General features: G+C 36.5%; 1 protein-coding gene across 10 annotated transcripts in view; it reads left to right on the top strand.

The window, feature by feature from the left end:
* Positions 1 to 9,902: 9,902 nt before the first annotated feature.
* LOC145691011 (uncharacterized) overlaps positions 9,903 to 26,636 on the top strand; it is an 84,012-nt gene continuing 67,278 nt past the window's right edge. The window contains exons 1-2 of one of the 10 annotated variants that reach the window (XM_081766518.1): positions 9,903 to 10,016; positions 22,578 to 22,916. In XM_081766518.1, the coding sequence (XP_081622644.1) occupies positions 22,633 to 22,916 (284 nt within the window). In that variant the 5' untranslated portion in view covers positions 9,903 to 10,016; positions 22,578 to 22,632. Of the gene's footprint in view, positions 10,017 to 10,059; positions 10,644 to 10,981; positions 12,221 to 14,290; positions 14,996 to 22,577; positions 22,917 to 26,636 lie in introns of those variants that run through there. The other 9 variants (XM_081766515.1, XM_081766514.1, XM_081766513.1 and 6 more) reach the window with 9 other exon arrangements.

Here is a 26,636-nt window from a genome sequence, read left to right as displayed (position 1 = left end):
CCTCCATGCCTCCATCCCACGTCGCATCAAGGCTGTTCTGAAGGCGAAAGTTGGCCCGACACCATATTAATCTGGTAAGTTGCAATTTCGTTCAGATGTTTCCATTTTTCTGAACACCATCTGTATATATATATATATATATATATATATATATATATATATATATATATATATATATATATATATATATATATATATATATATATATATAAAGGTAACCAAGAAAGTTCTGTCGCTTTTGTGGAGGTCTTTGTTCAATTGGCCTGCGAATGGAGATAAGGCGAAGGTCAGTTGTTGGTGTGGGTATATCCAACATACTACCGGTTCTGGCAGTTCAGTTACACCATGAACTTGTGCTAGGACAGAGTGAACATGAGACCTCCACAGAGCATCATAAGGGCATATATACGAGTTCAAACTGGGGTCAAACGCCGCTGCAGCCGGGCGAAAGATATGCCAGGTCTTTGGTGAGGGTGTCGTGACTACGCAGACAATGCAGCGGTGGTTTAACAACTGTAACGAAACGCTCAAAGACGCAACACGTGCCGGAAGACCAACACATGTACAAAATGAAAATCTTCAGGCAGCAATTGAGGCGAACAGTAGCCATACATGTGAGGAACTGGGACTATAATTCAGTGTGGGTGGGGAAACCATTCGGCAGCACCTCCATCAATTTGGGAAGCACTACACGTTGGGTTAATGGATAACACATGATTTGACTCCGGGACAGAAGGCAACGCAAGCAGACGCCTGTGTTTCTTTGCTGCCTCGTCTGAGGGAGAAGTCATTTCTGGACAGGGTGTTTACATGTGATAAGAAATAGGTCTTGTACAAAGCCCCATGGCACCGTTATCATTGGTTAGCATCCCATAAACCGGTTCCAAAAGAGCCAAAACCAGCACTGCACCAGAAGAATGTCCTCCTGTGTGTTTGGTAGACTGCTCGCGGCATCGTGCATCGGGAACTGTCACCAGCTGGTTAGAGCATCAATGCAACTGTGTACTGCTAGCAGTTGAGAGATGTTCAAGAAAATCTCAAAACTCTGGATCGGAAAGGGTTCCTCCTATTACAGGACAACGCTAAGCCCTACGTGGCTAGGATTACCCGGGACACCATTCTACGCCTTGGATGGGAAAAAACTATTGCATCCACCATACTCTTCGGACATTGCACTGTCCGATTATTATCTGTTCCATTCCTTGAATACTCACCTTAGAGGACGCCAGTTCAAATCCCTAGTAGAGGTACAAAATGCACTTGATACCTTCTTCGTTTCACGGCCCACAAGTTCTACCGCGATGGAATCCATGGGCTTCCAGAGCGTTGGCAGAAAGTCGTCGATGCTGATGGATACTATTTTTGATCTTCGAGGTACGTCTTAGATGACATATCGATGTTTGAAGGTGGTGGGTGAAAAAGCGACAGAACTTCCGTGGTTATTTTTATATATATTCCTATTACAGCACTTGGGGGTTGAAAGTAGACACGAAAACAAACAAAATAATTTATTACATCGAAGTCGAAAGCGGTGTTCTTTCCAAGCCATAAGCGCGGGAAGTTACAGAAAATTGAAAATTGAGCATTAATAACGGAAAGATTAATAGTGTTACAAGAAGTGGTATGGTGAATTTCTAATTAAACCATACTTGTATTTTCGAAAAGTGCCACATTCAAAATATTTTGAGGCTTAGGTTTCCCGCAAAAGCGATTCAAAAAGAAAAATAATAACAAACGACAATCTTACCGAGTGAAGTAGCTCAAGTGGTAGACCGTTGGCATCGCATTCGGGAGGTCGTGGGTTCGATTCCCGCTGCCGACCATCCTGACTGGGTTTCTTCCAGGATTTTCCTCAGTCCTACCATGCAAATGCCGGGATAGTACCTACTGGACAGGCCCTGGCCAGTACCTTTCCAAATCTTTTCCATTGTTGTTAGATATCCAGTATAAAATGGCCTCTGACCTGTATCTAGTGATTGTTAAATAAATAAAATAAAATAAAATAAATACACATCCTGGAAATAAAAAGAAAAAATAGACAAAGACGAAATCAAAAATAACGTTCTCCCCCTTAAAGTCTTTCCTAAAAGAAATAAAAGTTGTAAAGTAAATAGAAAAACTGGTATCTTTTCCACATTTTTAATTTAAATTTGTATTTTTAATTTTTTTTCTTAAAAGTGAGGAGGCAAATGAAACCCGCAAATCTAGCTCTTCTATGTAGATTACAATTTCCGTGATCAGACATTTTCTCAGATATTGAAAGGTATTTTATCACTGCTTAATACATTATGAAGTCTTGAGCACACTGTCAGACAAAAGTGTTTGAAAAGAATGCTGTCTGGACTTATAAGCTGTTGTACTATTCCTTCATTAACTTAATCTGCCAAAGAAAAGCTTACAAAGGCCAGGGAGGAGTATTGGTTATCGATTTTTTTTAAAAAAAGTAGAATTACTCGAAGAGCTATTTCCAGCGAAATTTAAGCCTGGGGCCGTTTACACAATATGTATAAATTCCAATAATAATAATAATAATAATAATAATAATAATAATAATAATAATAATAATAATAATAATAATAATAATAATAATAATAATAATAATAATAATAATGATAATAAATCGGTCAAGAAGGTGTAAAAAAGCATTTGCAGTTCAGCTATCCTAAGAGAGGCTTTTCTTCATTCGCACTAGGGGACAAATGCCGGAATGATACCTAACTTATAGGGCCCAAGTAGTCTCCTTTCCAATAATTTTAACGAAGGACGTTGTCCTTGCATCTTCGTCATCAATCGGGAGATGCCATAACAACTTTTATAATGTGAAATCAATAAATTATTATACTTATGTCTTTTTTTGAAGTAGTAGCCGGCAAATTAACATCTTTGGATTTTTCTTCGCTAGTTCTCGATGTCTTTGCTTCTACGTTTTCGTCAACGGAATTTACACAACTATTGTCTCCTTTCCTTTTTAACCAATTTTCTAACACCTTGGACATCTTGCAAATTGAGAAGCAACTCTTAATTCGTCAACCGACAAAGAAACTTAAACACTACGAAGCAAATATTTTCGAAGTGATGGCTGTACTGAAATGATCAAAAATTGCTGTGACATGCTCATGCGCTACAAGTCTTTCCTGACTTTTGTTTTCTCTCCCCTCCTGTTAAGAAATTTTCTTCAAATATTCTTTATCTGAACGAAAACAAACCAACGATAGGCCAAGTGTTTTTATTTTTTATTTTTTTATTTTTGTGGAGGTCAATGATTCCTTGGCGGCAAATACATTCATTAATTTCCTCTTAACCCTTGAACTAAAGTGAAGACCACATTTTTTCGGAACCACCTTCCGCGATTAGAAAGGAACTGGTTCGATCCCATATTGTCTCACTCAAATTGTATCTAATCAGCAAATTTTTAATTTGAATCAAAGAGGGTGTAGAAGCTGTGGTCATTGCTGTGCCAAAACAGAACAACTTCAAGTGTCACCACGTGAATGTAGGCCCTACTCCTCACTACTCAACTCTATCTCTCACTGATCTTTAGAAACAAGAGTTTCCAAGAAAAGAATTTGGAAACAGCTATTATTTTATTATAATAGCAGAGGTCAGCTTTCAGAAGGTAGGAACAGCACATGTGATATCTTGAGAAAAAAACACGGCAGGTTGAGTGATGTTGTTCATTATAAAAGGGATTCTCGGTCGATTCTCACCCCCGAAAACGTAAACATCTTAAAAGAATTTAGACATCATTCGCGGCAACAGCCTGAAGACCAGCTGTTTAGTGGAATTTACTTTGAAATACATTTTTTGAAAAGCAGTTGTTGTTTGTTCCAATGAAGTGAATATACTATGAATCGAATGTAGCGTATACCCGCGTACTTCCTAAATTTTAGATGGCTATACGATAGGTTCCAAAAATTAGAGGTGGGTATACGCCGTATACTCGCGTATACCCTTCATTACATCCCTGCTTATGATATTTCCTACAACTAATCTGCTACAATATTATCCTAGTCTCGACCATTTGAAAAAAATGGCTTTCGCTTATTTTACTGAGTCGTTGGTGAAATATGTATTTTCAATAGTTTTATCGTTTTTTTTAAATCTCGGGCCCATGTGGCCCATGCCTAAATCCGGCCCTGACAACCCTCACTTCGACCACTTCTGCTAGGCCAACGTAAAACATTGCGAATTGCGATCTTAACTGTTTTTTTCACTTTTCCCTCCCACTATACAGTTTTACAAGTCATGTGTAGAGTAGAGAAGGAAGAAAAAAAGGATGCTAATACCAAATGTTAATATATAGTCATGGTGCGAATACTTAACTCACAATCCGAGCTCTTATTTACCCAACTTAAAAAAAAATGAATATGAAGGAAAGGAAAGTTCGAAAATATTGCAAAAAAAATTTACGTAGTAAACCAATAACAAAGAACATTGGTTCAATAGTGCTTTAGTAAGGGAAATAAACAGCCTGTCAGGCACGTAGCCAAGGGATGAGTCCAGGGGGTCCGGACATCCCCCTTCGAAACCAGAAATGAAAAAAATTAAGGAAGGATCAAATAAAAAAAAAACGAGAAAAAGAAGAATCAGCGTTAAAAATGAAAAGCTACAGCAAGTCTTTGGTTACTCTCTTTTATGAGAAACTTTGTGAGGAGGAAATCGGGGAGAGGATAAAGTTAAAAACGGATATTATTCCGAATTCCATCTGGCTCCATGCTAATCCTATGAATTACAAATGACAATTGATAAACTGATTCGATCAGATATGCTCTCAGGTAGAACTTAAGAAATGCCCACAATTACTAGACCCTAATAATATGAGCCTAGAACATGTAGCGCCTTACGCAGAGTCTTCTGACGAGTGATTAGTGTCATACTAAAGAGTTTTACTAGCATATGTTTCCTGCGGTAGTCAGGTCTTTAGTATGACGCTAATCATTCTTCAAAATGACTCTGCATAGGGCGGGTAGATTTAAAATGAAATGAAATGAAATACGTCCCATGGTTATGCCGGTTAGGCTAAAAGAGGCGGTGATGATGAGAAATGAGTGAAATGGTGGAATGAAGAAAGTGGGAGGAAACGGGAGAACCCCGAGAAAACCCACAGGGATCCCAAGCACCGGAGGTGAACGCTTTACCACTAAGCCACCGCGCCCCCAGGCGGGTAGATTCTAATTAAACTTGTTAAAAATATTTTCAATTTCGCTGCATATTTTACTCGAGATTTCTTCATATTTTGTTATTAAAATACTTATAGGGAAATCGGGTATTGGCGCTTGCGCGGGAAAATGGTGCTCACCTCTATATCTGACAAACCATCGTTCATAGACTGGCTAAAAATGTTCTGAAACCGAGTGGTGAACTCTGATAACAACATGACAGTAAACGATAGTAAACAGCATTATTGATTGAGACGAGGCAGCAGAAAACATTTTTATCAAGATTTTCTTATAAGAATTGTTACTTCTTGCGCGAGGTAAGTTGCACCGATACTTTCATTGAATATTCTTTTAAATTTTAATGTACAAATTTGTAGGATTCTTCCTGTTTATTTCGTGTTGCAACAATAAGATTCTGTTACAATCGGAAAGGAATGCAGCATTTTAATTCCAAATTGTCGAAGGCGGATAATAGCGCTCACGTTGAATTGTTCTGTATCTGGTTGGAACGTTTTGCTGCCATCACAAGTGCCTCAGTGGAAAGTTCTATTTTGTTGATAATGATAACTATTCAAGCCATACAGACCTACAGCTGTAAAGAAAAGGAAATTCATATGGTATCGTTACCCCCCACACACGTTACACAAGCTTCAGCCCTAAGCAGTTTTCAATGAAGAGTGCGAAACTTTTAAAAAGTGTCATAGCTCTGAAAAAGGCACACCGTACAGTAGCAACTATAGAAAAAGCTTTTAAGAAAAAAGTTTTCAAACAACAGGAATCTGGCCACTGAATCCAGACAATTTCTCCGATGAAGATTTTCTAGCTTCAGATAATCTTCAGCAACGAAACCCTGGGGTGCAAAATCAGGGAAACTTTTGCACTAAATGAAGACAGTAACAGAAGGTCTAAACATGAACACCAAACAAGGACTACCGAAGGTGTAAGAGAGGCCTCTCCGAGAAGGACCACAGAAGAAGAATCCTTCAATCAACAATTACAAGAATAGCAATATTCACTTCTCACATAAATTCCTCCCATAACAGGCCCTTACCAGCCAAAAACGAAAACTCGAAGAAACTCTGAAGACAAAAGTCAGAGATTTTAACAGCTATACCAATGAAGGAAAAGTTAGAAGAATCAGAGAAACGCCGAAAGAACAAATGTAACATTTTTTTTTGCGTTTAGCTAACATGGCCTTGAAGAAACCTAAAGTAGCAAGGAACATTAGTACCAATTTTGATAGCAGCTCCAAAGATGCAAAAGAAATTGTTGTTAGATAATATAGACGATTCCTTACATTTAATACGATACCTTCAGGAGAAAATTTGCAAAACGAAATATGCTTGATCTGTGATGAATCTGGACGAGTTGATAAATTATAGTTTTGGTGCACACGTTGTTTTCAGCCAGTCCATACCCAATATAGTGATGCAGATTGCGCAGAAACGTGTATTTGTGATCACTGTAAGAAGTGAAATAGTGTTCTTGTTCCTTTGTACTGGTCTATGGCTAAGTAGTCAATTTTTTTTCGTCTTAGGCTAAAGTTAATATAATTCTCTAAGAGCGTTATTATCCTACCCCTTCGGGTAATACCGCTCAACAGATTGTTTTCATTTTTCTCATATTTGGCTAACTTCTTATGATACCTCTACTTTGAAACTTTGTTATTGTCTCAATTCATGTGTCATATTTCATTTTATAAAAAAAAAAAAATTCAGGTACTAAATAAACGTGGTTTATTCATAAGACGAAATTTTCCTTAGGTGAGCGTCATTACCCAACTTGACCCTACTATAGTGCTGCCAATATGTCGTGAGCCGTGGCAAAAATGCGAACTAAAGTTCATACCCTCGCCACACCCAGGCGTTGAGTCAGTAAGGGTGCAGCTGTTGTTAACCAAGAGAACCTTAGCGAAAGGGAAAGGAATTCCTTAAGTCGATAACAGCGCTTGAGCGCTTGGAATGGAAGACTAAGTGTCAAGTCAATGTGGTATATCTTTAACATATTCTCATTTTACTATACTAACAAATCAATATGGTAATGTTGCCAATAAAATAGGTTAGATTGATCAAGTCCCTAATTCATGGCACGCCCCCCGTTACGAAATGCAGGCTAAATGAACCAACATATGTTGCCAGTAAAATAGTTTAGAATGATCTAGCCCCCCTTACACACACACACACACACATGGTGATCAGAAAAATGGAAACACCTGTAGTTGGCAACACGTCAGATGTATGGGTTGGCAGTGGTGTCGTGGCGCCTGAAGCGCTGGACCGCTGGTGGTGGTGTATTAGGTCGGTCTCCATACTACGTCACGCGCAGTGGAACAGCAGTGTCCAGTGGCTGCAGCAGAAGGAGGTAGTGAAAAATGGGAGACCTCTCAGATTTTCAAAGAGGGCAAATTGTTGGTGCGCGGTTATGTGGAGTGAGTGTGACGGCAGTGGCTACTGTGTTAGGTGTGTCGCGTGGGACAGTGTCGAAGGTGATGACGGCCTACACAACACACGGGAAAACCACATCGGGGAAGCGGAACAGTGGGCGGAAGAAAATCATGAGTGACAGTAGGTCATGCCGGGTATTAAAGTGCATTGTCACGCAGAATCGTCGTGCCACTGCGGAGCAAGTGATGGAGGAACTGTTTCGACAATCACAGTCCGCCGCGAATTACATGACATGAACTTACGGGGTCGTGTTGCACGGGCCAAACCGCTCATCCGGGACCATAACGCTTTCGCACGCCGCAAATGGTGCCGCGACCATGCAACTTGGACCGTTGAGGACTGGAAACGTGTGATATGGTCGGATGAGTTATCCTTCACCCTATTCCCATCCACGGACCGTGTTTATGTGTGGAGAACGCCCAAATAAGCTTATGATCTGCAGTGTCTCAAGCCCAACTGTGAAACATGGCGGCGGCTCGGTGATGCTGTGGGCTGCCATATCATGGTTTCCATTGGGTCCTGTGGTCACACTCAGCGGACGAATCACTGCCAACGATTATGTCGCAATTTTAGGAGACCACTTGCATCCTATGGTCCGGATGTTGTTCTCGGACAATGACGCCATCTTCCAGGATGATAATGCACCCATTCACACAGCTGGCGTTGTTGCAGCGTGGTTTGATAAACATCGGGATGAAGTTCAACACCTTCCCTGGCCCGCCCAATTCCCAGATCTCAACATAATTGAACATCTGTGGTCCGTCTTGGAAACACGACTCCGGCGACGATTTCCACCTCCATCCTCTCTCACAGAACTGGCCGATGCCCTGCACGAGGAATGGTGTAAAATTCCACTTGCTACCATTCACGACCTCTATGCCTCCATCCCACGTCGCATCAAGGCTGTTCTGAAGGCGAAAGTTGGCCCGACAGCATATTAATCTGGTAAGTTGCAATTTCGTTCAGGTGTTTCCATTTTTCTGATCACCATCTGTATATATATATACGGGCGGATCCAGCATATGATCAAGGGAGGGGCTAAAGCATCTTTTGCCGTTTTATCTCGTGTAAAGCAGGATTGAAGCCCATTTTATCCAGTGTATACCTGAGCGTGAAGGGGGCCCCCCTTGGATCCCCTATAACCCCGCTTGGATCCGCCTATATATAAGTATATATATATATATATATATATATATATATATATATATATATATATATATATATATATATATATATATATATATATATATACTTATGTGTTTACGAGAAATACGATAGTTTCTTCCCATATTCGATAAATTTTAGAGAGGGCCATAGTGTCTGGATCTAGTTATAGTTTAGTGATGTTAGTTTGAGGGAAATTTCCCGCGGCGTAAGGAGATTTAGCAAAGAATTTTTCAAAGAGGGAAAAAGGGAGATGTGATATTAGATAAAAAGTAGGAAAATTTTTATTTTTAAACAAATGTTATGATGTTAAGCACTGCGGCAGTATAAAAAAAGACGGTGGCATTCTTTCCAGAATTCCACACACAAAGTAACAAATTTATTTTTTTGGCAGAAATGTGTCGCATTATTGAACAATGTTGTTGCCAAGATAGAGGGAAACGAAACAACACAAATTCTTAAAAACACTAAATTATCCATTCTCGTCGACGAGAGTACGGACGAATGTTCATAAAAATATCTGTGTGTTTTGGTGAGATACGTTTCTCCCCTTAATGGACGCTCCAGAATAGAACTTCTAGAATTGATCCCATTTACGCGTAGCTGATTTTTCTGCAAACGTTTTATATAATACATTGAAAGAATGCGTAAGATTCAAAGACAATGTTATGAATAATATATTAGGCATTACAAGTGATGAAGCTAGTGTAATGATAAAGACAAAAAATCTTGTAATTTCACTAAGCTTCAAGCGGATGTTCAAAAGGTTTTGTTGATGAAATGTATTTGCCATTTTGCAGCATTAGCTGCGGGCAAGGCATGCTCAAAATTGCTGAGATCACCAGAAGAGCTCGTTCGAGCTGTTTCAACTAGTATTAACAGAAGTAATAACAGAAATTCAAAAGCACAAATGTATGTTGTGCAGATATGAGCACAGTATAATAATCCATAGATTCGCAATAATGCTCTCTTTAACACGTTAGCCGCCAAGCCATATTTCGGGATATTTTGTACCCCACTATTTGTGCATCAGAATTATGCACATGGCGGCCAATTAAACAATGGTATATCTATTGTGCTGCCAAAATGTCTTGAGCCGTGGCAAAAATGCGAACTAAAGCTCACATCCTCACACACCCACGCGTTGAGCCAATAAGGGTTCAGCTGTTGTTAAGCGAGAGAAAGCGAGTGGAATTTCTTCAGCCGATAGCAGCGCTTGCAACGGAAGACTAGGGATCAAGTCAATGTGGTATATTTGTAGCTAACTAGCTATACGAAAATTAGGGAAATTTTACCTAGAAAGGGAATTTTTGAGCATTTCTGAGGGAACTTTTGACTAGGACCTAGTATCACTGGTGCACACTGTAAAGTTCCAATTCCAAAAGAGGTTTCCGACAGTGGCCGTCTGGCCCATATGTGCTCAGTGAGGAAGAGTTGAGTACTACTTCCTTCACATCTACACTAAACTGACACCCTCTGTTTACATTTCCCCCCTCATTTTACCCTTCTCGCTTTTCTCTAACTTTTGCCCTATCCAACTAGGCCTTCAGCCCTCTTTCCCCGTCTGAACTTCCCTAATGCCCGATTGTGATCTTTTCCCAACTTTGACATTTCTTACTCTGATTGTGGCTTTCATCTTAGTGAGTGTCTTAAGAGAAATCCTTGTAAGGTAAACATAAGATAGTTTGATCAATGGATTAATTTATTCGAAATCAGGCAATTCGGTTGGTCCCTGGTTGGTCAACCAAATTATGTAACACCAGAATCTGTTTCTTCATTGCTGTCTTCTGAACTTAAATCTGCGAAAACAGGTGGAGGTTCTTTGTATATAACGGTTCTGGTGAGTTTTGCTGCATCACATTTTGAAGGTTTACAGGTAAAATTTAATACTTTGTATGACATCTTGATAAGGAACACATTTCTGCAGGCGACTGAATTTTATACAAAGTAATACACCTGTATTTTAGGTTTACAAGTGTAGAGTTACTAATGTAAAATCATTACAAGTGCTTTACGATGCATAAAATGAATGAGTGCATATGAAAGAGGACTGGGATATAGGGTATGCCGGATATAGTATATGTAAAGCCGCGTCAATTTCCGAAGGAGCTGGACGCTCATACTTTAAGGGATTATTCATTGAGTATCTACGAGCTTACCAAGGGGGTAACAAAGCGACTTTGATTTACTTATCGGGTAACTCTTTACTTTGGGCAAGGCAGTGATATACTGTCAGTACATATTATTGCCAAGCGAGCGTCAGCGAGTGAAGGCGGGTTAGAGCCCCGCAGGGCACGTTGTTTTATGTCTTTCCTTCTTGGGAACTGTAAATATAATTGCAGGAACTGGTTCAGATTAATTGCTTATTGTCACTGCCTTGTCCAAAGTAAAGACTTGCCACTTATCGACTGATACGAAAATAAAACAGAACGTACCTGTACTTCATATCTGCATGTGTAGTGCCCTTGTACTTGTGTGTGTAAAGGGGGGGGAATTTAACGCATATAGCATGTCTTGTGCACATGGATACTTCTTACTATTGCACTACGTAGAAAATTTATGGTATTTCATGTAGAAGTGGTAATAGAACACAGAAGTAACGCAGATCACGACGTTCTCATGTATGCTATTACCGTTATTGAAACTCATATCTTTGGCAAAACCAATTACTTTTCAGTGTTCTTGCTTATGCGTATACCCAGCATCGCTGACGCGCCTACTCCCTTTGGACGCACCTAACCGCGGGAATGCTAGCTTTCCCCTGCCCTCACTCGGTTAGGTATTCGTGCTCTTTAATAGCCACCTAGCACATGTTGGTTTGTGTTTTCTCACTGGTTCTTATGCCATACGTCCGGAAGTTGTATTTAAAAGCAAATAGATAAAGAATTGTGACTTTTCAACAGTTACTTTTGGTATCTCCTTGAATTGTTTTTTGCCAAGTGAGATTTTCATGTCGACCAGTGCAATCAGACATTACGAGATAATAAGAAATACATTAGTGAAAGAATTATAATTTTTCAACTATTATTTCGAATGGTACGCCAAAAGTAAACCTGCATGACCGCTACATTATCAAAGTCATGGTCGATATAACTTCTGGAAATGACCTTCGGGTTTTTTTCACCATGTTCGATAGATGTTGCAGACATTCTAATGTCTAATAAATATACCAAAATCTTTCAACTTTTATCAATTGCTACTCATTCAAGCACCATAGATCATACCACCAGTTCCATGACACAGCGTGGGAGGTGCTATTTCCATTATTTACTTCTAGTACTTTATGCTGTGCAATGCGCTTAATAACAGCCGAGTGGTGTTTGTTACCTAGGGCTTAAATTTTTGAAGACCTGGTGGATAAAGCATGACAGATATGGTAGGCTTTCATTGTGATTTTATGCAATAAGTGGTGCTGGTATACTCTTGGCACGTCGCATTTTGGACAATTTGCAGGTAAAATTGAATACTCTGTATGCAAGGACAACAAACTAAGGGTTCACTTAACAGACGGTTCTACAAAATAGAAAATTTGAATGTAAAATACTATGTGAAAAATTTTTCGTGAAGGAATGAGAGTGTGAATATAAGACATTACTGTCAGTGAATAGCATACTGAATGAAAGTAGTGTATGTGTGCTCTTCCATTATCCTTGTTTATGCGTATGTCCCATGTCGCTGACATACCTTCTCTTTACGAACGCACCCTGTCGCTTGGGCCCCTCTGCTGCGCTTCTACTCTTGACTCGGTTAGATAACGTTCGTGTTTTGCAGTATCGACCTAGTACGAGTTTGTTCGTGTTTTATTCATTAGTTTTTATGCCATACGTCATCATTGTATTTATAATGTGTCCTTTGAATCAGTCTGCAAGTAGTAATAGAGCTCCTCATGTAGTGCATGCTCTGCTAAAACAAATACAAAGCTCCAACCTCACCTGAAAACGTAAGAAATGTCAAAATTTGGTTGAACCGTCAGCTCGAGTAGTGCCGTACCAAATTTTACAGGCGACACTAGTGAGTACAAAGAAACACAGCTGTATTGTAGGCCGTTAAGTGTAAGATTGTTACATATGAAAGAAGACTGTATTTTGATGCTATTTTTCACCGATCGTGTATTACTGCAGAAGCTGTATTTTATGTTTACAAGTAGCCTAGAGTGTTACTAGTACGAAACCATGACAAGTTGTGTTAGAACTTCTATCATTGCCAAAACCCATTTCGGGTTAACCTTACAAAGCCCGCTCCAGTTGGTATTCTTGTGGAGAGACGATGTCAATTTTGATGATCTGAATTCAAACTTCCCTGGCACTAAACTAACCCGATCGTACCCTACTCTACTTAACCCTGCATTACTTTACTCTACAATACGCTTTAAAGCGGTTCTACTTATTAATGCGCAGCTGGAGCGTGCATTGTAAATTTTACCCCCACTATTTTTCACAATCCTCGTTTACGCGTATACTCACCGTTGCTGGCGCGCTACAAACGGTCCCATGAACTTCGCCCTGCTCTGACTCGGTAGATTCTATTTGTTTTGCTGGTCACGTAGCACATTAGTCTGTGTTTTTGCACAGTAATTTTTATGCCCTATATCCCGTTTCCGTATTTATATAGGAATCATAAAAAGCATTGTAATTTTTAAGCAGTTACTTGTGGTGGTCCCCTTGAATTTTATCTGCATCCAATGAAATCTTTCATGTCACCCCCCATAAATTTCATAGGGGGCAATATGATAGGAATTACTGAAACAATTACGGTTTTTCAAGAATTATTTCCTATGCCAAAGCAAACCAGCACACATTAAGGTTGCTGAAAAAATTTCAGAACACACTTACCAATTTTCTCCTTATCCGCGCATGTCAAGTTTACGCACATCATTCGATCCTCCTCTTTGCAGGGTTTCCAATGCCTATTTTTTTCCTATATATTTGAGTCTGTAAACTTCCTGTATACTCCTATATTTCGTACATTTGAACGAAACCTCTTATATTTTTGTGTCATTGGTACTTCCACTTGTGAAATTAGCATAAGGAAATAAAGTGTGGGTGGTTGGAGTCCTTTTTGTCCCCATAGTAGGGTGGTTGAATGGAGACTCTTCTGTGTTTCGTCCTTTCTTGCATATTGTCTAAAGATAATTACACCAAGCCATATACAATTAGCGCAAAAAGTATACATTCACCAACAAAATGGAACAAAAACTAGTTTGGTCATATTCATTAAAAAATTCTATGGATTTAAAAACTTATAGGTAATTTATTTAGGTGTATCAGTACTTTTTCCGGCTATAGTATACATGAAGCTGCATCAGTTCCCGAAGGAGCAGGACGCTCATACTTTTAGGGATTATTCATTGAGTATGTACGAATTTACAAAGGGGGTAACAAAGCGACTTTTATTTACTTATCGACAGATAAGAAAATAAAAAAGAACGTACCTGTACTTTATATCTGCATTTGTAGTGCCCTTGTACTTTATCTATGACTATGTGTGTGTGTGTGGGGGGGGGGGGGTTAACGCATGTCGCATGTCTTGTGCACATGGATACTTTTTACTATTGCACTACGTAGAAAATTTATGGTATTTCATGTAGAAATGGTAATAGAACACAGAAGAAACTCAGATCAGGGAGTTCTCATGTATACTATTACCCTTTTTCCACTAACAGTAGGCAGATAATTGTGGAATATCATGCACATAGTCAAATCTTACCTTAAAAGCACGAGCTGCAGAATGTTTTCATTTGATTTTATTGTACATTTCAGATAGTTGTTCCAGGAAGTGTACAACAGTATTTTTGCGGAAATAATTGAATCGAATTCCCTTTTCACAGCTTCCGAAGCCGCCTTTTTTTTCTTTCTTTCTTTCTTGTGATTTTCTATGTTTCGTTCATTAGCTTGTTATTGTCCTCCAGACAATTTGCGCTAGGTGACATGATAGCATACATAGAAATCAAGCCCACATAGCATAGATCAAGTTAAAGGAGACGTTTGGGATTAATTGTTTTACAACTGTTTCACATTTTGCATTAGGTGGCCATTAAAGTGCACAAATGCTATGTAACCGAGTCAGAACAGTTCGAAGCTAATGAGCCTTGGGCTAGGTACGTCCGTAAGAAGTAAGAACGGAATGTGCGCGTAAGTGATGTTAGTGAAAGCATCTTCCTATATACCCATCCCCATCTTCCTATATACCTTACCTATTGGACAACTTATTATTACAGGTTTAGTTACGGTAAGTTCTTCCCGGTCAAATCTATGTACTAAGTAAGTAAAAGAAATCAGACCTATCCTGCCCTAATCTAACTTAACTTCACGTATTTATAAGTAATTATTATCATGTTGATTTTAAGATGATGTCTTTGTATGCAGTGCGTTTAATTTCATCAGTACTTTTGCAAAATGTGATGTACTTAAACTTTCTCTATAGCTATAACTGAATTTCTGGCGGCGGACTATTTCTGTATACTATGTTTATGTTTACGACTATAGAGTTACTCGTGTGAAACCATTACGAGTGCTATATTATGGTTAAAATAAGTGGTTACATGTGAAAGAGGACTGTATTAGATATTATTTTCCTCTGGCATACTATTTCTGCATAGTATACAACCTAACCTAACTATCGTACCCTAGCACATGGTGTTCCATGTTTTTTGCTTAAAAATTGTTTTCGTGGCATATGAGATGCATGTTTCCAATGTACTAGAGAATCGCTTAAAGTAAGAAAGATGAAGCAAAGAATTCTATTCAAGTCCATGTAACAGATCTTTTCCAGAAATGAGAAAAATCTCGAAAACAAATCAAAATCCTGGATGGTATTGCCAATTTGGTAACGCTTACTTTCACGCCATAAAAAAGATTTAAAAAAAAAAAAGAAAAAAAAACCTACCAGGTAAATACTGGATTGGATCATCAATTTTTTTGTAACGGCTTAATTTTCCGTGCCACTTAAGTTCAATGTTTTTCTAGCTGATGTGTCCACTTTTTGTAAACTACGGTTTTGTTTAGAAAACTTTTTTTTTTTCGGTTTATATTCAACGCATTCTGACTAGTGATGGGTAAATTCCCGGGAAGATATTTCTCGAGAATATTCCCGGGAAGATTCCCAGAATGGGAATTTATCCGGGAATTTATGTTCAATCAGAAAGGAAATTGCATTCTATTACTATATTATGATTTCAAAGTTGAATTAGTTTTTATATCATAGCATATGATTACTGTTGTCCACAGAGTATTCTTTAAAATGTATATTCTGAACGGTACTATGTTACTTTATTAACACTTTATTATGTTTAGAGAGTAGGCCTACGCATAAATGTATATTTATTTACAATATGTTCTATCAATTAAATATGAAAAATTATATAGTAAATTATATAGTAACAGTTTAAATTTATATATAAGTGGGTTTGCTCTACTTGACTCTATTAATGATATTATAAACACATTAAATTTATAAATGTTATAAACCAAATAGGTTGGGTTAATGCTAGAAGATACATGTCTCACCAATTTATCAACATTTGCGCAAACATATTTATGTTCACAAAATTTGCAAGATACTTACTTATCTTTATATTTTAGCACGTAAGATTGCCATACACGACCTTTCATTCTACCTAGTTTTCGAAATTCCATACGTTAATTCATATGTAAAAGAAGTCCGAGTTCTTCTTCAGAAATTCTAGTCAGAGAGAGGAGACAGACCGACGTCTATTACTAATGGTGGTTCAGGGTTTATTAATACAGTGAAACCTCTGAATAACGGACACTAATGGGACATGAATTTTTGTCCGCTATTGAGAGGCGTCTATTACAGAGAGATTACAGAAATTTAATTTTTCACAATGGTAAATGTGTGCAGTAATATACAGTAACTGCATTATGTATGAGCGTAGATACGTAAAATTCAATATGAAGATAGCCTATTCTATTTAGTACGCATTTGAATTACTGGGAGGGATGAAGGAAAATTCATTTCTTAAATAATATTATTACTGGGGAATGTGTTAATATATTCGTTCTCTGGATGAATAGGCAAGTTATTGGAAGTGCATATGTTTATTGACCCAGTTCCAATCACAAAGAATATCCTCTTAATGAAAGTTTAAAAAAAGCGGGAAAACCTTAAACCCAGACTTATTCCAGTGTCATAAGTAAAAGAAAAATTTTACTTAAAAAAAAAAAAAAAAAAAAAAGTAAGAGAGGAAACATTGCTCGTTGAAAATGTTACTGTAAAACAAACATTATTTTGTTATTTAAGAAATTGTCGGGAAAGATGCAAGGCCCAGATGAAAAAGGGCTAAATTTGTTAGGGAAGGGAATATCTTTCGCGTAGAATTCTTGGCCTTACGAGTGACCTGCATGAGTGTTATTACTTATTGAAGGCTTTCTAGGATTTCCATCAGAAAGCAGTTTATTGCGGGTATAAACAAAGAATAATTTCAAGTTCAGCTTGAAGCTGTTCTGTTTGATGGTTCATCAGGTCTAGACTCATGACAGATACACTTGTGGGGAAAAGACTTTTCTGTCTACTGTAATATATTGCGCAACCGAGAATAATTCCTGTCCGTTATGAAGAGGTTATTGAAAGTTTTGGAGGAAAAAGAGGACTGTCCGCGTCCGTATCTGAGAGTGTCAGTTAAAGGGAGGGTTTCGTTCCATAAGAGAACATATAAATTTGCCGGGACAAAAAACTCTGTCCGTATTATAGAGGTGTCCGTTAAGGGAGGTTTCACTGTAGTACTTCATCTCTATTTCTACACAATTCTAAATTACTTTACAAAATGGTTCCTTTTCGTCATTTGTAAATTAGTACTTTGCTAATTTTGGCTGTTCTTTAGCATTGGCATCCAGTTTTGCACCTCCTTTTTTGCAATATTCTATTCCGATGCGGTTGTTTTATGGTTTCTTACGTTAAATTACCTTACCAACATTAAATTCAGACAGCATTGCAGAGCGAGCGTTAGCGAATGAAGGCGGGTTAGAGCCCCGCATGGCACGTTGTTTTCTATCTTCGTTACCAACAATTCACTTTCTTTTCTCATATAAATCACTTCCACTTACCTTTCCGTTTTGTATAAATAAATCCCGTACTGCCCTAAAAAAAATGTGTTCGATACCTTCTTGACTACTTGAACATCACTATCAACTCATTTCTTCCGTAAATCATCCTACTTTTTGCTAGTTTTGGCCCCCCAATTCTAAACAATTACCTTACTTTTTCGTGCAAATGGAAATGAAACTTAAAAAATCATATTAGTAGTTATATAAAGTACAGTCAAATAATTTTAAATTTTTTAACCTCAAATTTCTTTAAAACCTAGAAGTAAATCATAATATATTAAAATAAAGTAACTAGTCATATGGTTCTTATAATTTGGAAGATAAAATAAAGAAATGGAAATAGATTCCTTCCCGGGAATTTATTCCTCCCAGGGAAAAAACCCGGGAATATTCCCAGTTTTAAATTCCTTCTCACCGGGAATATTCCCACTGCCCATCACTAATTCTGACTCGTCTTCCAGAGTCTTTCCTAAGACAGTAACCGCTTGTAAGAATTTATAAAACGTTACTTGATTACTTACGCTAGACTACCATAATATTTGATTTAATTTGTTTATAAGGCTAAATTAGATAGTTCCATTTTATATCAGCGATTTCGTTTATTATTTTCAGGTAACATCATACCAAAAAAAAAAAAAAGACTTGAAATGATTAACAATATAGCTTACATCAAATGATATCATCTGATTGAAAAAGAAGAAATATATATATATATATATATATATATATATATATGTAATACTCAACAACATATTTATACGATTTCTTTTTTTAAAAAATCTGTATTCTTTTGACAGTGAAATGAAATTATACAGGTTCATGTTTGTTTTCATAAGTACCTCATTGCAGTATCACATGAAACGAACTTTGATGCTATTCCAGACTGATCTAGAATTCTCTAAGCGTAAAATAAAACATGGCACATTATAATATAAAAAAAAAAGGTACATTGTAATTCTCCTCCTCCAACAAGATTTTATTTCATGACTCCTCATGAAAACGCAATTAACAATTGAGCTATCTGTATTAAAATGTGGGTTTATACGAGCGATTATATATCCTCTATTGTGTTCCACCATTTATATTCCCTTTAAACCTCATTATTGAAGGAAGTAGTGGCATATATGAGGTATCACTCTACATTGGCATAACGTTGAATTTCTCAACTCAGTCACAAACCCGAAAAATGATGATATAATGAAAACATGAACTATATACAAATGAACATGCATGCACTACAACAACAACAACAACAAAAAAAAAAAAAAAAAAATCTACCAAACAACACCTTCAACACCTTAAAGTTAATTTGTGACACACATCTTTTGTTGGGAGAATTACAAAACAAAGTTTCAAACTAAATGAAGTGCCCAAGAAAGAAAAAAAAATTCAATTTAACATAGCAGATCAGTCTATCCTAAATAAGTAAGTACAACAAGCTGATGCCGTAAGTACATCTAAAAATGAGGTAATTATTCCGTCATTAGATGTCATCAACCTGATTCTAATAGAATATAAAACAAAATTATGCTTAAGTTCCATTTTTTTATTGGATTTTATTTCTGTATTTTTTTTCTTGCTTATCTCTACGACAGCCTATTTAAATAATAAGCAGCCTAACATTTGACGTTATGCATAGTTACCATAGCAACAGAAATTATTCGTGATCGCTATCATGGTTCTCGAGAATTCTGAGAGACTACATTAGTGGACCCAGGGCCTTCAAAAAAAACTTTTTTTTTAAAAAAAAAAAAAAACAGGGCCTTCGAAAAAAAAATTATATATTGTAGTAGTTATAGTCTGTTGTAGTAGTTATAGTCTCGACTAATAATAATATCGTTGTTGTAAACAATAATTTTATGAAAAAAAATTTTCTCTCTCAGTTCCAACACTGTTGGTGAGAAATGCAGGGTGTTTCAAAATGAATATCGGAGTTTCAAGTCTTCGTAGTACTTATCACATACATTATTTAAATCACATACTTATCACGTAGTACATTTTGCGTACAATTATAAACAATACATCAAGTAAAAGAGCAACTCAAACAGTCTTTACTACAAGTGTTCGATGTGAGATTCATTCGTTACACGGCACACATCTAGTTGATAGGGGAGAAAGGCCCATAAACTTTCCGCCATATGGCACAAAACACATTCAATTTAGGGGAGTTTCGTTTCAACTGTACCATCACTTGAGGATTTGCTGACAGCCAGATGCGAACATTTTGAGTGTTCACATCGATTTATCACTGAAGCCGACACGATCCAGAAAATCTTCATTGTTATGCAGCAATATTTCACTTGCGAAATTTGCACGTAAACCGTACTCTGTAGGCTTTAGACCTGTAGCAACTGCAAACGATAAGGATTAGTTGCAAACGTTTCCTTAATATTCTTCACACAGACATTTGCACTGTAATTACAGATTCAGTCTTTATTGCTCTCTAGTCTCCATCTTTGCTACTTGCTCTTTCTAACGGCAGACAGAGGAAACAATGCATGTGCATGCGTGCGTACAAAACTGTTTGAGTTGCTCTTTCATTTGATAATATTTAGTATATAATTGTAAGTTAATTGTAATAGATACTACAAAATTTCAAAACCCTGATATTAATTTTGAAACACCCTGCATTACTTCAAATTGTGTCACCCTATATTCATGTATTTTATATACATATCATCAGGGCCGGTCCTAGTCAATTTGTCGCCCCGTGCAATGGCATAATTTGCCGCCTCCCCCTTTCTCCAGAAAGAACAAATGTTGTCATGATTTTAAGTATGCTACTCCAGCATGAACAACGAAGGGGAGGGTAAGTGCAGTCGCACTCAGAAAGGCTTAAATACCTACTAAAAATACAATCTCGTTTATTTATTTAAATATTAATCTATTATGTTAATGAAAGATAAAGCAAACACACCTGCAGAGAAAATATGGTAATCCTTCTTATAGAATTGAATATCGAACTTCAATCTCATTGCAATTCCAGTGCAATCTAGCTCTTTTATCTTTATTTCTTGATTTTCCTTCTACATCTGTTAGCATTTTTTAAACTTGTTTCTATCTTCAATGATAAGGAACTTGTTTATGACAAAAAAAGACTAGTTGTTATATCAAAACTGTGATAACTAACTAAATGGAACAGATGTTCGCTACTATTCGAAAATTGAGTTCTTGCATTTGACAACAATCAAGCAATTTGTGCTCGGATTTATTTGATCATTTGCTGTAGCATTGTCCATGTGATCTTAAACTAATGCGACTTAAACATAATTTATGAATGTAGTATTCAAATAGAAGGTCAGCTTAGTAAATGTAACTTCTATCATCATGAAGTCTGATTCCAACAAGAAATATTTAATTTAAATAATATACTTATGACAGATTTTGCCGGACCTTCCAAACTTGCCGCAGCATGCAAATGCACGTGTTGCATATATGGTAGAGCCGGCTCTGCATATCGTATATATCTAGTCGACAAATTATTTATATATGATATTTAGAAAAATACTAGTAGACAAATTAGTATTTTTACCTTTAGACAAGTTATTTGAATTTTATGCTGTTCGTGACTTTATTTTCGTACTTATTAAAGGCCTGCTTTCACGAAAAAACAAAATTTCATTTCTACTTTTATTTCTTAGTTGATATTGATGAAAACTGGTGAAACCCGAATTGTTAGTAGGTATGGTATTCTAATAAACTGTAAAATATTTGTAGCGTATCAGTATCTAGCGTTTATGTTGCATTTTACTGTAATTACACCTACATAAAAATATTTCATACTTAAATAGACGTAAGATGAGTTACAAATGACTACTTGAAAAAAAACGAGAGGCAATGTTTTTTTTCTAAAAAAACGTACATTTCTGAAAAAATACGAACGTTTTTTTATTTGCAACACTATTATTATTATTATTGTAATTATTACGAGGACTCCAGAAAGTAGCACGTTTTGAAATAATAAAAAAAGTAATAGAATGAATAACCAAATTGTATTATATACACTTAAAAGCTACACTCTTAATCTATTTTTCCACATAATCGCCATGCAAATTAAGGCATTTATCATACCGTGGCACAAGTTTTTAAATACCGTCGCGGTTGAAATTGTTGTATGCGATTTCAATCACTGGCTTACACCGGCATTAAATTCAGCGTCAGTATCAAAGCGTTGTGTAGCGAGCCGTATGTTCATCGTTGGGAAGAGGTAGTAGTCGCTTGGCTACAAATTCGGGCTGTATGGTGGGTAATCGAATACCTCCCAGAGCTCTCGGGTACGCTTGGCCGTATGTGGACGTGCGTTGTCGTGAAGAAACACCTCGATAACTTTCCCTGGCGCTTGTTTTGAATCGCATGCCTTAACTTTTTCAGTGTTTCATAATACCTCTGCCAACAAAAGCCTAATCGCAGAACGTACCTTACAAGAGGCGGGATTTCACAGAAAACACAGTAAGAGCGTCAGAGTCCTCACACTACCACAACTGGATGCGTACTGAGTGTGGCAACGTTCTGACATCAGGATAGTAGCTCTACCCCCGCTCACCTCCGCGATAGGGCAAAATGTCTGTTACATGGTGGGCAGCTCTTGTATTATTATTATTTGTAACCTCAGAGTGAAAAAAAATCAGAAGAATTTTGAAGTCTTTACAGTGAGATGCTTGTTTCACGGATTTTGCACTGACAAATAAATGCTTTTGATGTTTTTATATTTAATCCTTTATTTATTCGTTTATTGTTTATTATTACAGGGAACTGGAAGTACGATAAGCCATGAGCAGCGAATGACATTGGTCCGTAGACAAGATGAGCAACACGTTTAATTCTTTGTGTGATCAAGTGTTGTGTGAAGTTGAAACAAGCTTAAGCTGTGACAATGTCCCTGAAAGTTTCCAGGTTGTGATCATTGATCCAAGCGAAGCACAGAATCTAGGCGCAAATGTTGAGATATTTCAGAGTAATACGGATAATGAACAACATACTTACGAACATGCTTTTGAACAGCTAGTGGATAATTCCTCGCCGGCGAATTCAAAACCTCTTTTGAATTCGGACACTGAAGTACAAACTGTTAAATCTCAGAGCCCAACGTAAGTGAATCCACAATGTTTATTATTATTATTATTATTATTATTATTATTATTATTATTATTATTATTATTATTATTATTAGTAGTAGTAGTAGTAGTAGTAGTAGTAATAGTAGTATTTCATTTATGACATTGATAATATTCCTATTAAAAAGGTTAAAAATAGAAAGTTGACTCTATCAAAGATGTAGGTATTAGCTTTGACTCTTAAATTGTTATTTAACATACATCTTGAATATATAGTTTCTAAAGCTAGAAGGAATTTACGAATTATAAAATGGATTTCTAAAGATTTCTTCCCTTTTAAAAACTGTTTAATACTATATTATGCCAATGTAAGAAGGCATCTGGAATACTACGTGTATTTGAAATAAAGATGGATGCCCAATATTTTCAAAAGAACACTGAAGTAGTTCAGAACTTGTTTCTCTCGTGGTTACGATGAAAATTTAAATTTCTATCAGAGAAATCCCATGACGAAATTAGGCACCTACTTGGCTTACTCAAATTATCGGGACGAAGAACCTTGTATAATATGAAACTTCTTCATAATGCTTTGATGGACAAGTTACTATTAATTGACGCTGTAAATCTACATGTTCCTACCATGTCAATAAGAAATTTCAAAATTTTTAAATATAATCCTAATCTTATGGATGTCCCAGTATATAAATGCTTGACGAGAGTTAACAGTTACTCATATTATTGATGTTTTTACTGCTGATTTTCTTTCTATTCAGAGGCAGTTCATTACCTATCACTTGTTACGAATTTTATTCTCCTTCGCGTGTGTTTTTATTTTATTGTCCTCTGTGTATGGTTTCTTATTATGGTGGTATTTTTTATTCAAATTATCTCTGTTCTGTTGGTTTTACTCCATTTATCTTTGTATCTTTATACTCTTTTGCTTTACGGTCTTGTTTTTTGTGCATGCTTTGTTTTGTATTGTTAACTTCTTTTATTACCTTGTAGAAACAGGGGCGTCATTTCAGACTTCGCTTGGGGGGGGGGGGCAAGAGCACCACCGACATAAGACTTTCACGTTTTGTACTAGTATATTAGTAGGCAATCTATTAAAGCATATGTATTTCTCAAACTCTTGGGGGGGGGGGGAAATTGCCCGTCCTGCTCCCCTAGATGACGCCCCTGTGTAGAAATTATAATTGGATTCTGTCTGTTATTTCCTGATACCAATAAAAAAAGATAGATAGATATAGATGTAGAAGTGGAGTAATTTAAATCACTTGATTTTTTTAAAATAAAAATAGTTGATTTAAATCAAATTCCGAAATAAATTAATTTAAACTGAAAATATGTAAAATCCCGTTTCTGTTCTGTTATTTCGATTATGGAAGATAATAATCATAATGCAATCAGGCTCACATGTATGTACAGCAAAGTATAAAACGAATGTCATACACAGGATGATTAGGGAAAATTCCGTTTTGAACGTGTAATACGGCAATCCTGCTTTCTTCTCTTCGTAACATAGGGCTTACGCTATTCCAACCGTTAACTATTCCAACGGGAAAATCACCTCGAACATTTAAGCGAAAATTCTTTTGTGTGTGCGTCTGTTTGTTCCCAGCTAATAGGGGCGTATTTAAAGGGGTCTCATCTCCTCTCCGAAACTTTTTTTTTTTAAAAAAAAAAAAAAAAAAGATTTTATAATTTCAGGCGAATTTTATGTATATGTATTTCATGCCGGAAGCTAGTTCCGATTTTTTAAAAATATGCCGTGCCAGATATCAGTAACTTTTGTAAGGAAAAAGGGTCATGCTGATAAACGTCGCTGTATTTTTTTTTTTTTGTTTTTTTTTTTTTTTGTTTTTTTTTGTTAAGGCTGTGTTTAGCGTTTTCAGCTGAGATCATCAATCCCTATATAAAAACATAGTGAACTTCTTTCCAAAGTATTATGAAAACTACTTGTCTAACACAGTTCGAAATTTCTCCAGATGTTAACCTATTCCAATACTACATGTTAACTTTTTTATTTTTAATCTAGTTCTTATAGTTCATTAATATTACTTTTTAGAAGGAAATATGACAGCGTTGGAAAGCACATAAGCAGGGATTCTTTTCCTGTTCGTCGAGGTGCAGATACCTAATCCATTCACACCATTGCTCCTCACTGATCAAACAGTTGGCAGGGGAGGGAAACATGTTACGAAATGAGATAAGATCGTTTATCTAAAAATGCCGAGAATGCATATCTTCGAAGGTTGCGGGAGGCAAGACTGGCTGCTGTCAGAAATGAGACAATATTATCTACCTACACATCATTTTACTTGCACAGTATTTTGTAACAAGTCTTCTTGTCAAACAGGGTGCGCTTTCTCTGTTTTCCTATTTCAACCATTTTTGATCCTAAATATTGATTCTTGCGCAGTGAAAAAAGAAGACACTTCAGAGGAAACGCAAAACTAAAAGCATTATCATCAGTATTTTGCTTTCCAAAATAAGGTATGTAACTTTAAAAAATAAAACTAAAAGAAATATCTGGAAAGATGAAAGAACAAATCATGGCATTTCATGCGTGTGCATAACAGTAATAGGCCTATACAAAATAAATAAATAAATATTACAATATTTCTAATGGTCTAGATAATTTGGATCGGATATTGGTATTTCAAGGATAAGCAAGTGAAATATTTTTCACTTTATTTTGACTGAAAACTTTATATATATATATATATATATATATATATATATATATATATAAAATGTGTGTGTGTGTTGTGCTATATAGTATATTTTGACTCAGTTTCCTGATCAACGTTACGTTACATCTTAGAAATCTACAATTACGTCACTTTTGAACAAAGAGATGTGTATCCTTTTTTTCCCCTATATAGTTTATTACACTTCATAATTTTAGGGAAAAATATCTGGCAACGTGTATCACTTCTACTCGTGATTCTTTTAAAGAACAAATTACCCGTTGGTCGCAAACTGAAGTTATTATTTTCAGCTGAGGAATCTTATCAAACTCTCAATCTAATTTGACCGATACACGAACCTGGTCGCACATTGGAACGATTACAGATCGCACGGAATCAATAAAAATATATCAACAGAAAGCTGTATAGTCTATATATCCACATTCGTGCAAAGGCCTACTTCTATTTTGTAGCTGACCATCCATCACAACAGTAATACTTGATCTGATGATGATTTGTGGGTGAAACATCTCAAACAAAATCTTGCGGCCTACAATCTGGCCTGGCGAAAACCTGGATAGCGTGTAACTTACATCAGCACTGAAAAGTTTCCTCCATCACCATGATATTATTCTACTGTATGTGAACAATGCAATGAACATAAGTATTTAGTAATATTATAAAGTGTACATTTATGCACTAATAATTATAACAAATATGTTTTGGTTAGTGGCGCATTTAGGAGACTATCGGGCTCAAGCCCTCCCCGAAATAATTTCATTATTTTTTTTCACATTATACGTACAACACAAATACTTACTGGTTCTCAAGCCTCCCCCTCCGAAACAAGATCCTAAATACGCCACTGGTTTTTATTACTTTTAAATCGATATTATAAGTACATCTCTACAAGCGCTTTGGCAGTTTATACTGGAAAATATTTCACTGTGGCGTAAGAAAAACAAAAACAATATTGATCGATATTCGTAATACATTTAAATTTTAGCAATTCGAAATGTATGTATTTTTTTTTATTTCTATTCACATAATGATTGGATAA

Source organism: Thermobia domestica, chromosome 7 (assembly GCF_964235325.1).
Source record: "Thermobia domestica chromosome 7, izTheDome1.hap1.1, whole genome shotgun sequence".
NCBI classification, from domain to species: Eukaryota; Metazoa; Arthropoda; class Insecta; order Zygentoma; family Lepismatidae; genus Thermobia; species Thermobia domestica.
The sequence above is the reverse complement of the archived record's forward strand: the minus strand, read 5'-3'. Positions and strand labels throughout refer to the sequence as shown.